Raw genomic sequence first — 14,997 nt, forward strand, 5'->3', positions numbered from 1 at the left:
CTCTCCTCACTTACGTTTGAGTTCTTCTCTTGTCCGTTGTTTACTGTTTTTTTTTCTATTCCCAGGCTGCTTTCTGTTATAATTTAAAATATTTCTGTCGATGGAGCATCGTCTGGGAAGTTCGCATAGGGTAGATTGTTTGCAGCGAACATCTCTTTTATGGTTTTCCCTAATGTTCCTGGTTTGGCAACGTTGTTGATGTGTGCATGTATTATTGCTGTTAGAATCGTGAATGGGAAGCCTTCGTTAAGTTTAAGTTAGGTGGCTTGAGTTGGTTGCACTTCTTTTGATTTTTCCAGGGTCTTTTGTATTGTGTCCTGAAATTTTGCGAGCCTTCTTTCCTACTGTTTTTATTTGCCCACTTATAAGTGCGAGCTAGTGTACCTATTCAAGGTGTTAAGGATTCAGGAATACGAGCCCCTTCCCAAGTGGACCCGCACGATCACGGCTACCCAGGAGGGCTCGGCGGAGGGATAGGTTCTGCTTCTGTCCCCCTCCAGTGTTCACTATCTCCAGGGGGGAGGTGAACAGCTACAGGGGGGACCCGAGGACAAATGCACCTCTGAGGGTGCAGGTCTCCAGGCCAGAACGAAGAAAAAGAAAAATTTAGTTGAAGAGATAGACCCCAAACCACGTCAGGACCGCCACGCTATAGCCGCCCTCCAGCAGGGGTGTGGGTCACTCACACTGCCTGTAGGGAGGACTAGCTAGTGTTGACAATCCTGATCGCTCGTGGGGTAGTCCGGTGATGGTCGTTCGGTCGTTTGATGCTGCAGGGTGTCCAAGCTGCGCCACCCTTGTCTGGGAGTACTCCCAAAGCAGTCGGGGTGACACAGTAAGGGTGTTCCCTCTAGTGAGTCCTCGAGAGAAGATTCTGTGTTCCTTTGTACAATGTGAATGTCGGTTTCGGTGCGGTCGTCAACAGTTGGATAACAAAGGCTGGCTGGCTTCAGCAGTGAAGGGTCTGGAGAGGAGACTCCTAGCCTGCTTGCGGGTGCTCATATACCTCATCAGACGCCCCTCAAACATCCTAGTACCACCCAGAGATGTCTGGGAGATTCAAGAACGTTCTTCACTGGTTGAGGCTTACAATAATAAGTAAATCATAAAGAAAAAATCATGCAATGCATAGGACTGAAAACAATAAAAACACCTAGTTTACAAAATTATAATACGAAATTATGCCTCGGCATAACACTATCCCCTCCTTAATCCTTGTGTTGTCCTGACACGCTTATTCACTCTTATACCTGAAAATCCTGAAACTTGGTATGTCTCCTCTTTTTCCACAGCCGCCGCCGACGTACTGGGGATGTCTTCAGAGTCCTCCCTTGGCGCAGCAACCTCAGTCACATCCTCAGATCGATCCCCCTCTCCTGTCACGTCCAATTCCGCTAAGAGGGAACAGTGCTTCCTGGTCCATAATCGGGTTCCCTGGATCGGTACGGTCCTGAGTTCTTCCGGGATCTCCTGTCTGGTTCTGGTCGGTGGTAGGTGACTGCTCCTCAGAGTCTTCCCAGGTATACTGCCCTGGCCCATGATACTGCCACAGACCATTGACGTGGACTACATTCGGCCGAGCCTTCCTTCTTCCTCTGATCCGGAAGGTCACATCTGGAAGGCGTTCCATTACAGTTTATGGTCCTTCCTATGAACTCTGCAACTTAGGTGACTGACCCTTCTTCCGCAAAGGGTTATACAGCCAGACCTTATCACCGTCCTTGTAACAGACTTGGCTTGCCTTACCTTGACATCATGGTTGCTCTTCACCACTTCACCCCAGATCTCCAGAACTCCTCGAACTTGATGGTGGACCTCCGCCAACCTTTCTTGGAGGCTTTTGACGTAATTTGTGGTTTCTTCGGGAAGTTCTTCATCAGGTGGTCTTCCTGTCAGCAGGTCTACTGGCAGCCGCAGTTCGTGACCCAGCCGATGTGTATCCAGTTGACTCGTGGGCAGCCGACGGATTTGCCATCAGCAGAGCAGGCAGCTTCTGGTCCCATTCTGTCGCCCCTCAACACAGCACTTGGCCAGTTTTTGTCCCAAGGTCCAATTAAACTTTTCTACCATCCCGTCTGACTGTGGCCTAAGCGGAGTGGTCCTAGTCTTCCTAATGCCCAATAGTTTACAACACTCACTGAACACAGCTGACTCAAAATTTCTGCCCTGGTTCGACTGCAACTCGTGAGGCACACCAAACCGGCAGAAGAACTGGTCCACCAACATCCTGGCAACAGTCGAGGCTTCCTGATTTGCGATGGCATAAGCCTCTGGCCACTTAGTGAAGTAATCAGATATACCACACAGATGTACCTATTCCCATCTGCAGTGAGTGGCAGAGGTCCTGCAATATCCACTGCGACCTTCTCCATTGGTGCTCCTGCATGGTACACTCGGAAACCATAATCTCTAGCCCACCTAGGTCGGTACTGGAGGTTAGAACAGTGTCCTTTCTGGACGGGGGCCCACTCAAACTATCACGAGGCAACACACGCATGAACACACACAGTCATAGTACGGCTGTATAGATGACATTATGTATAAATATTGTATATGGCATTTTCTACTCTGCATTATCTTCATTATATATGAACACGAAGAAAAAATACCATGGGTTTTAGTTACGAAAGTATGAATGGAAATAAACACTTCCAAACCACCCAGTGACTTCACACATCGTGTGTGTGTGTGCCAGACCACGATGCTTCCCATCATTAGCATAACTATATGAAAAATCGTGTTCAATTTAGCTACATATTTCAAAAACCTTAAATTACATGTGGATCAGTCACTCCTCAATTGACACACTTATAGTGTAATACTTTGACCATCCCACCTGGGCACATGGAGGCCCACGGTAACTCTCACGGAGCAACATATGCACGAACACACAAGTTATGATATGAACCCTTCCAGGCTTCACTATCATTATCATGTTATGTTCATCGTGCTCTGTATCTTGGTAACTAGTCATAGTATCAATACATGACAGTGTTATTAGTATAATATTGTAACTTTTACCATACAGTTATTGTTGTAAATCATGGACAGGAAGGATACATAAATTGTAATATCAAGTGTATGATTCGCTCAAAGCCACCCCAAGTCAGACAACGCGCCACACAAAGATACACTGTGTGTGTGTGTGTGTCTGTAACATTAAGCTTCATCCTTAGTAGGTAAGATGTTTCATAAAGTGGTTTCTCCCATTCGTCATTGTGAGCATCGTCCCAGAGCACATTGTTTCCATCAAAACCATGGTTCATCCTTATTTCCCTTCTTCCGTGTAACTATATCCATATGGCTAGGTGCTTGCTCTTCATTTCTTTATTTACCAAAATAATATGGATCAGTTACTCGTTATTTAACACTTACATGCACTTAGAGCATCAAGATTGTTTTGTAGGCATGACTATTGGTTAATTGAAACCTAAAAATATTTTTCACATTTATTATGCATAAACATTGTAAATATATCTATGTGATTATTGTAGTATGTAACATATATTTAACGTCTGGACAGATTCCCAAGAGTTATGCATATTAATGCATAGATTTTGTAAGCATATTTATGCGAAGTGACGTAAAACCACATAGTAAAATACCTGGACAAATTCCCGAGAGTTAGGAAACGAAGTCTATGTGGCCCCAACGAGGTTTCACCAGAGAGCTAACTCCCTCACACACCAGCAATTTCTTGACCAAGAGAGTACACCGTGTCCAACCTCCAAGCCTGCTGCTATAATTTCATGCAGTCTGTGGGTACAATCTACCAGATTGCTGCATGTCATTCTCATTCCTCCCACACATTATATATATGTGCGTTTCCTCACTGTTTTTCTCCTCAACATCATTCAACAATTCATATATGCCTATGAGATTTCTTATTGGATACACCGGCTCTAGGGGCCAACCAGAACACCCGCGGGTGCGCCTCAAACCAACGCTGACTGCCTGACTGTGGGGCGTATATTGGACTGGCGGTCTTGCACCATACATATATAGGGTTGTGGGTCTGGGATGGCAGGCGAGTTGCCGGAAGTATGGTTAGCGGGCAGCAGTCCTGTTAACTGCAGGCAGACAAAAGAGAAAACTCACAGCCAAACTGTAAGAAAAACCCATGGACACGGGGACATTAGGTAAAAACATACTAGGTAATTTTAGAGCATGCATACATTATATGCTACAGACCATTGGGGTCCTTTATGAGTTGTTTTGGTTATGCTATGCTAACTAGTTTGTTAGGTGAGGAAAATATATATATATATATATATATATATATATATATATATATATATATATATATATATATATATATATATATATATATATATATATTTCATTCTTCAACAAAGCATCGCTGACCTACATACAATCAACATCGTGGGCTCTATGTGCCCAGGTGGATGGTCCAAGACATACTATAAGTGTAATCAAATGAGGAGAGTGACTGATCCACATGTAATTTGCTGTTTTGAAATATGTAGTTAAATTAACGATGATTTTTTCCAAGCAAAGTTACGCTATGAATGATGGAAATAAAAGATACAGATGGTGTGGTGGAACTGGTTTGTCTGCCAACAAGCGCTGCAAAACGACATGATCTACTGCTGCAAGTGGTTTGGAAGTGTTTATTTCCATTCATACTTTCGCAATTCACAACCAAATCTTCCATGGTTTTTCAGGTTCATATATAACAAGATAATGCCGAGTATAAATGCCATATACATGAATATATAATATCATCTATGCCTATACAGCTGTACTATGACCGTGTTGCTCGTAGTGTTGCCTCGTGATAGTTAGAGTGGGCCCTGTCCAGAAAGGACACTGTATTAACTCAGCACCGACCCCAGTGGGCATAATATGGTTTCCGACTGTACAACTGCAATGGGGCACGCTGGTAGCTTGGTCCTTTTGGCGCAGCAGACATGGCATGAACGGCACCATTCTTCCACATCCTTACGCATGCCAACCCAGTAAAACCTTTGCCGCAGGCGACTCAGGGTCTTCTTCACTCCCGGATGTCCACCTTTTGATTGTTGTGCATCTCCCTCAGGATCTTTGACCTCATCTTCCGGGGAAGTACTGTCTGCCAGTACTTGTTGAGGCCATTGGTTGTCACCCACTGGCCGCCCAGTAGTTTTTATTCGTCGGACTTGCTCCAGAGATCGTCTCCCAGGCTGGCCGCACTGAGCTCTGGTTCATCCACTCGACCACTGGTCACAGGTCTTGGTCTTCCAGCTGCAGCTTCTCAAAGCCTTCGCCAGCAACGGCTGGATCATCCTCCACCGTAGTGCGACATACTTTTTGGGAACTGCCTTTCTCCTGTAACAACGCTGACAACCGGGTTTCCCACCACCCCAGACGGGTATGCAAGGCGCCGTTCACATTGCGTGGCAACCGCACCTCCGATCTTGGGGAATAACTACTGACCACCTTGCTGTAACCTTAGCACTTTCGTGCTTCACAGTCTTCAGTGGCACCAACTTTCCTGTAATATTCAGCTGCATCGAGCCAACTTCCAGTTGACACTTGCGAGGTAAGAGGTTGTCCAGACCCAGGGTGCATGGGTCTTCGATATCCGCTACATAAACCTGTAGCTTTTCTTCTTCCCCTCCTAGCTTGATGCTGATGTCCATTGGTCTCTTTAGCACTGCGCATTGTCCAGTTATCTCGCACAGTTGCTGCGACGTCTCAGGTAGTTTTAGATGACTAACCACGTCCGGCCTCACAAAAGTCTGCTCCGAGGCTGTGTCAATCACCAACAGACACCTTATGCTATCGATCTCACCTTCAACCTGGACACTGCTTACATTGGTTCGGTTGCATTTTGTCAACAGTGGGGCTCTGGTGAGACAGGCTGGTCGTTGCCCCTCAGCACCAGCCATCTCTGGTTTCCCTGTCTTAGTGGGCTGCTCTGCTTTCTCTCTCTCTTGGAATTAAGTGGACACATAGCCTTGAAGTGTCCATCTTCTCCCATCAACATCCTCTCTTCTCCACGTTTTTCTCTGCATTGCCCTTCTCTCGCTCTCGTTTCCGCTTGTAACAGTCCTCCTGTTTATGCCCAATCTTTTTGCAATACCAGCAGATTCCTTTAAATCTCTCTGTTACCGCCACAGTAAGATAAGCTAGAAGAGATAACCATAATAAGATAAACTAGGCGAGAGAGAGAAGTGAGATAAGAGATATAGTGTTGACAGATTTGTGACCAATCTGCTGGTGTTTCAATACGAAAACATATGGCCCTCGCCTCCCGGGCTGGTGCCCTCGAGGTAGCCTACTGATTTCTACAGGACAGACAACGCGTTGGTTCCAGACCACTGGGCCTAAACGTAAGGTGATCGTGAAGTATTAGAATCTGCTAAAGACTCCTAAATAACTTTAATAAGTATATTTGTATTATAATAATTTGATCATAATATACCAATTGTCTCCTGTATCAATAGTTATAACATGCAAATTATATTTAAAAAATGTTAACAGGCTATGTACTGTATATTGATTGTATTATTACATACTATGTGTCCTGAGATAGCAGCATTTGTTATATGAGAAATGTTCTTTAACAGGTTTTTGACCGGGTGTATGGTACGCATCAGCGTTGAGGTTTTATTTCTCCAGCAACAAACCAATAACTCATATGAGCGTTAACAGTCAAAAACATTATACGGGAGAACTGTCGAAAGGACCAAGTCGATGTCGTTGAACAGCCAGGTGATGCAAAGGGCCAGACCTTAACAACAAATTGATGGGAGTCCTCATCAGATTCCAGACAAGGAAAGATGGCACCATGGCTGATATCCGGGCAATGTTCACCAAGTGCGAGTAATTGCCCGAACATCAGAAATGTCTTACGATTCTTATGGTGGACGGACGACCATCTGTCAGGGCCCCCACCACTTACCGAATGACAGTACACATCTGCTTTGGAGGTGTGGGTCAGCCATGCGCCGGGTATGCTACAACGAACATTCAAGATTACGGGAAAGTCTCCATGACGACATCAAGAAAGTGAATCGTAACTACCGTCGACGATTGCTTCTCTCCAGTAGATTCGCCGGGAAAACCAGCGATAATTACCCATCGGCTGAGACAGCTGATGAGGCAGATTCAGACTTACGAAGTGGGTCTGTAATCCTGAGAGGTCCTCAAGGCAATTCCGCAGACGAAGCTGTGGGAGTAAAGAAGTAATTTTGAAAGATGACAGGCTCCCCACTGGACAGGCGTTGAGAATCTTGTGGGACCTGGAAAAACCGAACAGCGGTCGGGTCCAGATCCTAAGAAGCCGTAGACGAAAGGCCTTCTGAGTATGGTCAACTCCACCACTCTTGACCCACTGGGATTCATCGCTCCGATTGTCATAAATGAAATCATATTCCAAGATGAGTATAAACGGGTGTTGGATGGGATGAACAAATCACTGAACAAAACAGGGTCATGGCAAAAGATGGCTGGATGAACTACCTCACCTATCACGAGTTAACGTTTCACGGTGCTACCGACCAGAGGATATGAATCCAGTGACTACCGTGCAACTACATCACTTCTGCGACGCCTCCCAACGAGCGTATGGAGCTGTATCGTATCTGAGAACCACGTGTGAAGATGGAACGCACCATATCTCCTTCGTGTGTGGCAAAGCCAAGCTAGCCCCTATGAAACAGCAGACCATACCTCGACTTGAGCTCTGCGCGGCAGTACTGGCTGCTAAGGCAGACAAACAACTACGGCAAGAGCTTGAATTACATATAGACAGATCAGTGTTCTGGACAGACAGTACGGCAGTCCTTCAATACATACGAAACACCGAAAGACGCTTCCAGTCCTTCGTGGCCAATCGAGTGGCAACGATACACGAGGACTCCAATGTAGAACAATGGCGCCACGTGACGTCGGCACTGAACCCGGCCGACGACGCTAGTCGTGGATTACATGGAGCAGAGCTCAACGAGGAGGGCAGGTGGATTCGGGGACCCGCTTTCCTCTTTTTGGAAGAAGACAGTTGGCCAAAGAGTCCATTGAGGATTCCAGACCTCACAGACGGAGACCCAGAGGTGAAGAAGGAAACCACGGTGCTGACGGCGAACGTTGACCAGGGGAGGGTATCCTCGATAAGCTATGGGCCAGGTACTCATCGTGGCATCGACTTCTGAAGAGCGTAGCGTGGATTAGAAGGTTTATAAAATGGCGGCTTGGGAAGCGAAAGAACAAACATCACCGAAAAAATCGGCTCCAGGTCAGCGAATTGGAAGAGGCGAAATTAGCTGTCTTAAGATTTATGCAAAGGAAAGGATTCCCTCGAGAACTAGGAATGTTACTACAGGGACAACCCGTGAGAGGTAGCGACATAAGGCGGCTGGAACCTCATCTAGACACAGACGGTCTGATCAGAGTAGGTGGCCGACTGAAGCACGCTGCTCTCCACCCAGACCAGGAGAATCCCATACTATTACCAAGGGACAACAGGATCACGGGGCTCATCGTGAGAGAGGTACACTCAACTAGAGCTGGACACTGAGGACGAGAACACACTCTTGCCATAATACGTGAGACGTACTGGATACCTAAGTGCCGAAAATTACTCGACCGCAAAATACGGACGTGTGTGACTTGTCGAAGAAGCAGCTGGAGGCCTACCCATCAACGCCAAGCCGACCTGCCAGAAGATCGAGTGCGCCCAGGAGGCCAGCCATTCACCTACACTGGAATTGATTGCTTCGGCCCTTTTTTGGTTAAACAAGGACGAGCCCGGGCGAAGAGATGGGGATGCTTATTCACCTGCCTGAACACCAGAGCCATACACCTAGAAGTCCTCACCTCACTAGACACCGACTCGTTCCTCAATGCCCTAACAAGATTCACCTGCCGCAGGGGACCTCCCAAGCGTGTTCGGTCTGACAGGGGAACCAACATGAATGGAGATAACCGAGAGTTACGAGAGGCGGTGAACGGCTGGAACAACAGTGACAAGGTCGGGAATGCCCTTCTACAGAAACAGATAGAATGGCAGTTCAACCCCCCGACAGCCTCTCACATGGGAGGAGTGTGTTAGCGACAAATTCGCACTGTAAGGAAGGTCCTCCAGGGAGTGGTGGGCACCCAGACACTAGACGATGAATGCCTCAGCACTGTGTTCTGTGCCGTAGAAGAGATCATCAACGGAAGGCCCATCACCCCAGTGTCTGACGACCCAAAGGATCTAGAAGCACTAACGCCGCTTCACATACTACGGATGAACCCGGAGACACTGTCCACCGGAGGCGATTGGTCCATGACAGAAGGGTACCGACGAAGATGGAAGCATGCCCAATTCATTGCGGACCAATTTTGGAAAAGGTGGGTAAAAGAATATCTCCCAACATTACGTCAGCGACAAAGGTTCTTCAAAACTCGCCGTAATCTCCACGCTGGGGATATCGTGATCATCTCTGGACAACCCCTTCCCAGGAGTCAGTGGATGCTAGGGAGAGTACTGGAAGCTCTACCGAGCAAAGATGGCCTGGTGCGAAGTGTTAAAGTGAAGACAAAGGACTTAGTGTTGATACGTCCAGTGACGAAACTCTGCCTGTTGGAAAGGGTGGGAGAGTGAATCTAATAATATGCCATGATTTCGTGCGAAGCCCGACAGGGGGAGTGTTACCGCCACAGTAAGATAAGCTAGAAGAGAGAGAGAAAGAGAGGGATAACTATAATAAGATAAACTAGGCGAGAGAGAGAGAGAGAGGGGGTGAGATAAGAGATATAGTGTTGACAACGAATTTGCTGACCAATCTGCTGAGGTGTTTCAATACGAAAACATATGGCCCTCGCCTCCGGGCTGAGATTGCCCTCGAGGGTAGTCTACTGATTTCTACAGGACAGACAACACGTTGGCTTAGACCACTAGACCCTAAAACGTGAGTGATCGTGAAGTATTAGAATCTGCTAAGAAACTCTAAATAACTTTAATAAGTATATTTGTGTACTGTAATTTGATCATATTATACCAATTGTCTCCTGTATCAATAGTTATAACATGCGAGTTATATTTAAGATGTTAGCAGGCTATGTACTGTATATTGATTGTATTATTCATACTATGTGTCCTGAGATAACACCATTTGTTATATGAGAAATGTTCTTTAACAGGTTTTGACCGAATTATATGGTACGCATCAACGTTGAGGGTTTATTTCTCCAACAACAAACCAATAACGCTCCTATGAGCGTTAACACTCTCCGTCTTTTGTACTTGGCACTTTCGTGCTTTAAACCCAGAGCTAGACTCCGTCCTGAAGCTTGGTAAACTTGACCTCAAATAAGATTCAGACTCCAGGGCTCTAGCCAAAGCTTCCTGTACAGTTACAGGTTGAGACTGCTTCACCTGAATCTTGAGCTGCGTGCTGTCTAATTCGTCCACAAACTGGTCCCTGAACAACACGGCTAACAGATCAGGTGATGCTCCAGGGTACGCCCTATGAGCCATACTTTCCAGGTCTTGAGCCAGGTGTTGCAGTGTTTCACCTCGATTACGGGTTCAAGTACGGAATCTGGCTCTGTAAACCTCATTTTGGTGCTTGGTTCCATACCTTCGTTCCAATACCTTTACGAGTGACATGTAACCGCAACGCTCTTCTGTCAACTTGCTAAGAACCTCCATAACCACGCCCTAAACACTTGTGGCTGATTGTACTGCACACTGCTTGTTTCCCCACCCGTTTTGTTTAGCCAGTAACTCAAACTGTGCTTGGTATGCTTCCCATGAGACCTTGTCATCCAATTCCTGTGGTTTCTTCTTCACTGGTACTCTTGGATAGCTCATCACTTCACTTGACGTAGCATGGGGTCTGAACTCAGGTGCTCTGTAATTTTCAACGCTATGCATTTCACTCGGATCGTGCACAAACGATGTTTCACGCACTCCATCACAATTATAGGAGTCACCAGATCTTGGTTGATACCTTGATGTTAGACAATTCTCCAGAACTTCCATCCTGCTATTGACTTTCTGTAAGTCACTGTTCACCACTGTTAGCTCCTCTCGTACATCTGTGATCTCACCACTCATTTTTTGTTTGTGCTATTTAAATTTTTCACCCACTTCCACTTGCACCTCATGAAACGTATCACTCCATCTCTTACACGTCGCTTGCAGAGCCTCATCTCGTTCATGAATTTTCTTGTCGCTCTCTTCCTGCATCAATTGCAGTTGTTGCTTCTGTTCTTCTCTCTTTTCTGCAATAATTGTTTCTGTTCTCGTTGTGATTGTAGCTGTTCTTGCTTCCTTATTTGTTGCTCCTTCTGTTCCTCCAGTAGTTGTTTCTGTTTTCCCCGTTGTGATTATAGGAAATGCTTCAGATCAGCCACGGAAATTTCCCCTTGCATGGCCTGACTTCTGGTCTGGACACCTTCACCTTCCATTCTTGACTGATATCTCACTGATAGGCTATCCCACTCCTGACACCAGTGTTACAACCCTCCTTTCACCGCTTATCTAGCTTCCACCACTGGTTACCAACGGCCAAGGATGCATGTACAGAAGCACTGTCACTGAATTACCACTGGCTGTCCTGCCAGTCCCCGGTAAATTGGTATCGGTGTACAGAACAACTGGCAGGTAGATTTCCACCAGGTCACAGAAACACACTTGTGCACTGTAGTCATCTTTAGTAAGCACCGAGTCTTCACAACACAAGGGTAATGGCTTCACAGCTGGACTTCTCACTTCGATTATATACTATAGTCGGCACATTACCAGTGTACAATGCTTTAGTCTTTTCACATTATACTGTTCACAACAATTCCACAACAATTGCCTTCAGTTGTTCTACTAGGCTTATTCTTTACACTCTGAGTGGAAGCGATCGACTGACTCCAGTCAGTCAGTCAGAACACCGAGATAAGAGAGCCGTGGCTCTGAGGTGAACAAGGAGATTTAGGGCAAGGTATAGTATTGAAGTGGGAAGTACAGAAGAAGAATGATAGTAGGTGGGCTTTCCACCTTGCGGAGGCTGGATTGTGGCTTAACCAGTGACAGACCTCCCTCAGTCCTCCAGGGGCAAGGCAGGTTAGATAAACTAAGCTAAGCTGATTTAAAGTGCGATCCAAGGGAATGTGCTGTTTAAGGGTTTATTGGAGGGTCCCTTTAGGTCCTTGTGTTGCTGAAAGGATGTTCCTCATCTTTTGTGATTGGGGGGTCCCGCCAGGTCCTTGTGTAACTGGCAGGATAATCCCCATCTTTAAGGTTATGCATGTGGTGTTGGTGACTGACTCCTAGCCTGCTCATAGGTGCTTATATACCCCATCAGACGCCCCTCGAACATCCTAGTTAAAGTCAGCACCACCCAGAGACATCTGGGGTATTCAAGAACGTTCTTCTCTGATCAAGGCTTATAATAATAAGTTAATCATAGCAAATATGATGCAATACATTCTAGAATTTTCTTACATAATTAGTACATCAATAGATACACGAAAATTCCATTAAATTTGCCAAAATAGCTGCAACATGGGACAGAAAACAATCAAAACACATAGCTTACGAAATTATGCCTCGACATAACGATACTTTTTGTTTTTACTGTTTCCTGAAGCCTATGAACTAGCTAATATTTCTTAACATAGTTTTAGCATAAATCTGTACATCATTAACCGTACGATAAGCTGCCAACAACATACTGTACCTGTTTATCGTAGGATCGACTTCTTTCATGAGGTTAGCGAGGTACCTGTCAACCCTCTCCCTTGTCTCCACCTTCTCGCCACACTCACATCTAAATGAAACAAAACGCAGAAACATAAGGATCAACTTAATAATGTCATAGAAAACAAAATTGTGCAAGGGCTACCTAAAATATATTTACCATTGAAAAGTCCATACAAGGCACAGAAAATCCCTATTTCAATACCCTACAAAATTTATATACGATACAGAAAGCTAATTAAAAAATGCGGCAATGTCTAAGAACAGTACTACCACCAGAAAGAGTTGCTCTAATTCGTTCATTTTTACCACACGTTATCATTATAGTAAGCATTTGAAAGGAATCGACTTTTTATTTTCATTATAATTTTGTTTTTCATTGTTCTCTACTACTATAATTTTTCATTTTAAATTTAATTTTACCACTTACAGCGGCTAGTTTATCGTGCACCCCATAATCATCTTGTGGGTGGTAACGCAAAAGGATTACAGAGTAAGTTAAAAAAGGGTCTGTATAACTAACCCATGTGGTCAGGAAATTATGGCATTAAATGTTACACAGTATTTCAATTAAATTCTTTGTTTGGTTCTGTATATAGAGGGTAATTTATTCGCAACTGCGTGAGTACAGGCGTGTGAGGCAATATGTCTGGCCTCACACTTTGTTATTCACATTGGCGTGAGAGGTATTCAAGCACATTGTGTGTTTGGTTCTATACATGGGAATTGATATTATATCAGTTCCCATGTATGGAACCAAACATATATAATTCATCCGGCCCAGGAGATTTTGTTCTCTTTAATTTATTTATCTTCTTAAGAACATCCTCTTTTCTGATAGTGATATTCTTTAATTTCTCTTCTTCATTTCCCCTAAATATCAGTTCCACCTCTGGCATTCCCTAGTAAATTTCTTCTGCGAAAACTGATAAGAAGTAGCTGTTTAATGCTTAGCTTATTTTCTCACTATTATCGATCACTTCTCCTCTCTCTGACTTTAAAGGTCCCACTTTGTCCTTGACCTTTGTCCTATATTCCTGGAAAAATCCCTTGGGATTCGCCTTGGATTCTCTTGCTATCCTGATTTCGTAGTCCCTCTTTGCCTCCCTTACATTTTTCTTAACATTCCTAGATAGTTCTGAGCTGCTCCTCCCCTCCCTTTAATTTCTTATTAATTCCTTTCTTTTTTCCTATGTCATGTTTAATTTTTTTGGTCATCCACCTTGGCTCATTGTTATTTGACCTCATTTTTCTGTATGGTATATTTTGTTCCTGTGCTTTACTTAATATACTTGTGAATATAATATAGTCATGATCAGTTGATGCGTAGCCAGTGATCTCACCTGATCCTATTGGGGACTGACCTGATTGTTCCCAAGCGACCTCACCTCGGTACCATCTTAACCCCTAATAATCCGCCGATCGAAAGTCTGGGACTTTGACCATATTGTCATTGTTTTTCGTTTCCCAATGTAGGGTGAACCTGATTTCCTTGTGATCACTGTTTCCTAGTTCTTCCCCTACTGAGATATCTCTGATAATATTTTCTTTATTTGTTAATACTAGGTCTAATATATTGTCACCTCTAGTGGGTTCTGGAATTAGTTGTTTTAAAAAATTGTCCTGTACTGCATCTAGGAAGTCTTCAGATTCATAGTCACATACAATGTTGTCCCAGTCAATATTTCTGAAGTTGAAATCCCCCATAATGCACAGGTTGTTGTATTTTGCTGCCCTACTCATTTCCTGCCATATGGGCTGAGCTGCTTCTTTCCCAAGACTTGGGGGCCTGTAAATCACTCCCATAATTAGTTTTTCTCTTCCTTCCGCAGTTTCTACCAATACAGACTCGGTTCCTATTTCACCCTTTATTGAATTATTAATACAACATTTTAAAGTATCCCTGACGAAGAGTGCGACCCCTCCCTCCTTCCTACCTTCCCTGTCCTCGTGGAAAAGGTTGTACCCTTCTATTTGGTACACTGATAAAAAGTTCTTGCTCGCCAGATTCATCCAGGTTTCGGTGATTGCTATGACGTCTACATTCTCGGTACATACAACCGCTCTCAGCAAGTCTATTATATTTCTAACGCTCCTACTGTTTGTATAGTATGCATTTAAACCTACCCTTCCCTGGTCCTATTTTACCCCTTGTCCTGAGTAACCAATTTTACTCCCCAGAACAAGCTTTCTTTTTTTACTCCCACTTACCCTGACCTCTCTCTTCTGGCGAAAACCCCCACTTTGGAGTGACAATTTCACGCACCAGGGATGCAGACAACGTCTTTAACCCACCCAGGCACAGGTCACTG

General features: G+C 44.8%; 1 protein-coding gene across 3 annotated transcripts in view; it reads right to left on the reverse strand.

Moving 5' to 3' along the window:
* Window positions 1–14,997, reverse strand: part of LOC121871540 (beta-1,4-galactosyltransferase galt-1-like) — a 56,640-nt gene that overhangs the window by 27,771 nt on the left and 13,872 nt on the right. For all 3 annotated transcript variants that reach the window (XM_042373982.1, XM_042373981.1, XM_042373980.1), the window contains exon 3: window positions 12,666–12,755. In XM_042373982.1, coding sequence (XP_042229916.1) covers window positions 12,666–12,755 — 90 coding nt within the window. The remainder of the gene's footprint in view (window positions 1–12,665; window positions 12,756–14,997) is intronic.

The sequence above is a fragment of the Homarus americanus genome, unplaced genomic scaffold (assembly GCF_018991925.1).
Source record: "Homarus americanus isolate GMGI-L3 unplaced genomic scaffold, GMGI_Hamer_2.0 scaffold45698, whole genome shotgun sequence".
In the NCBI taxonomy this organism is placed as follows: Eukaryota; Metazoa; Arthropoda; class Malacostraca; order Decapoda; family Nephropidae; genus Homarus; species Homarus americanus.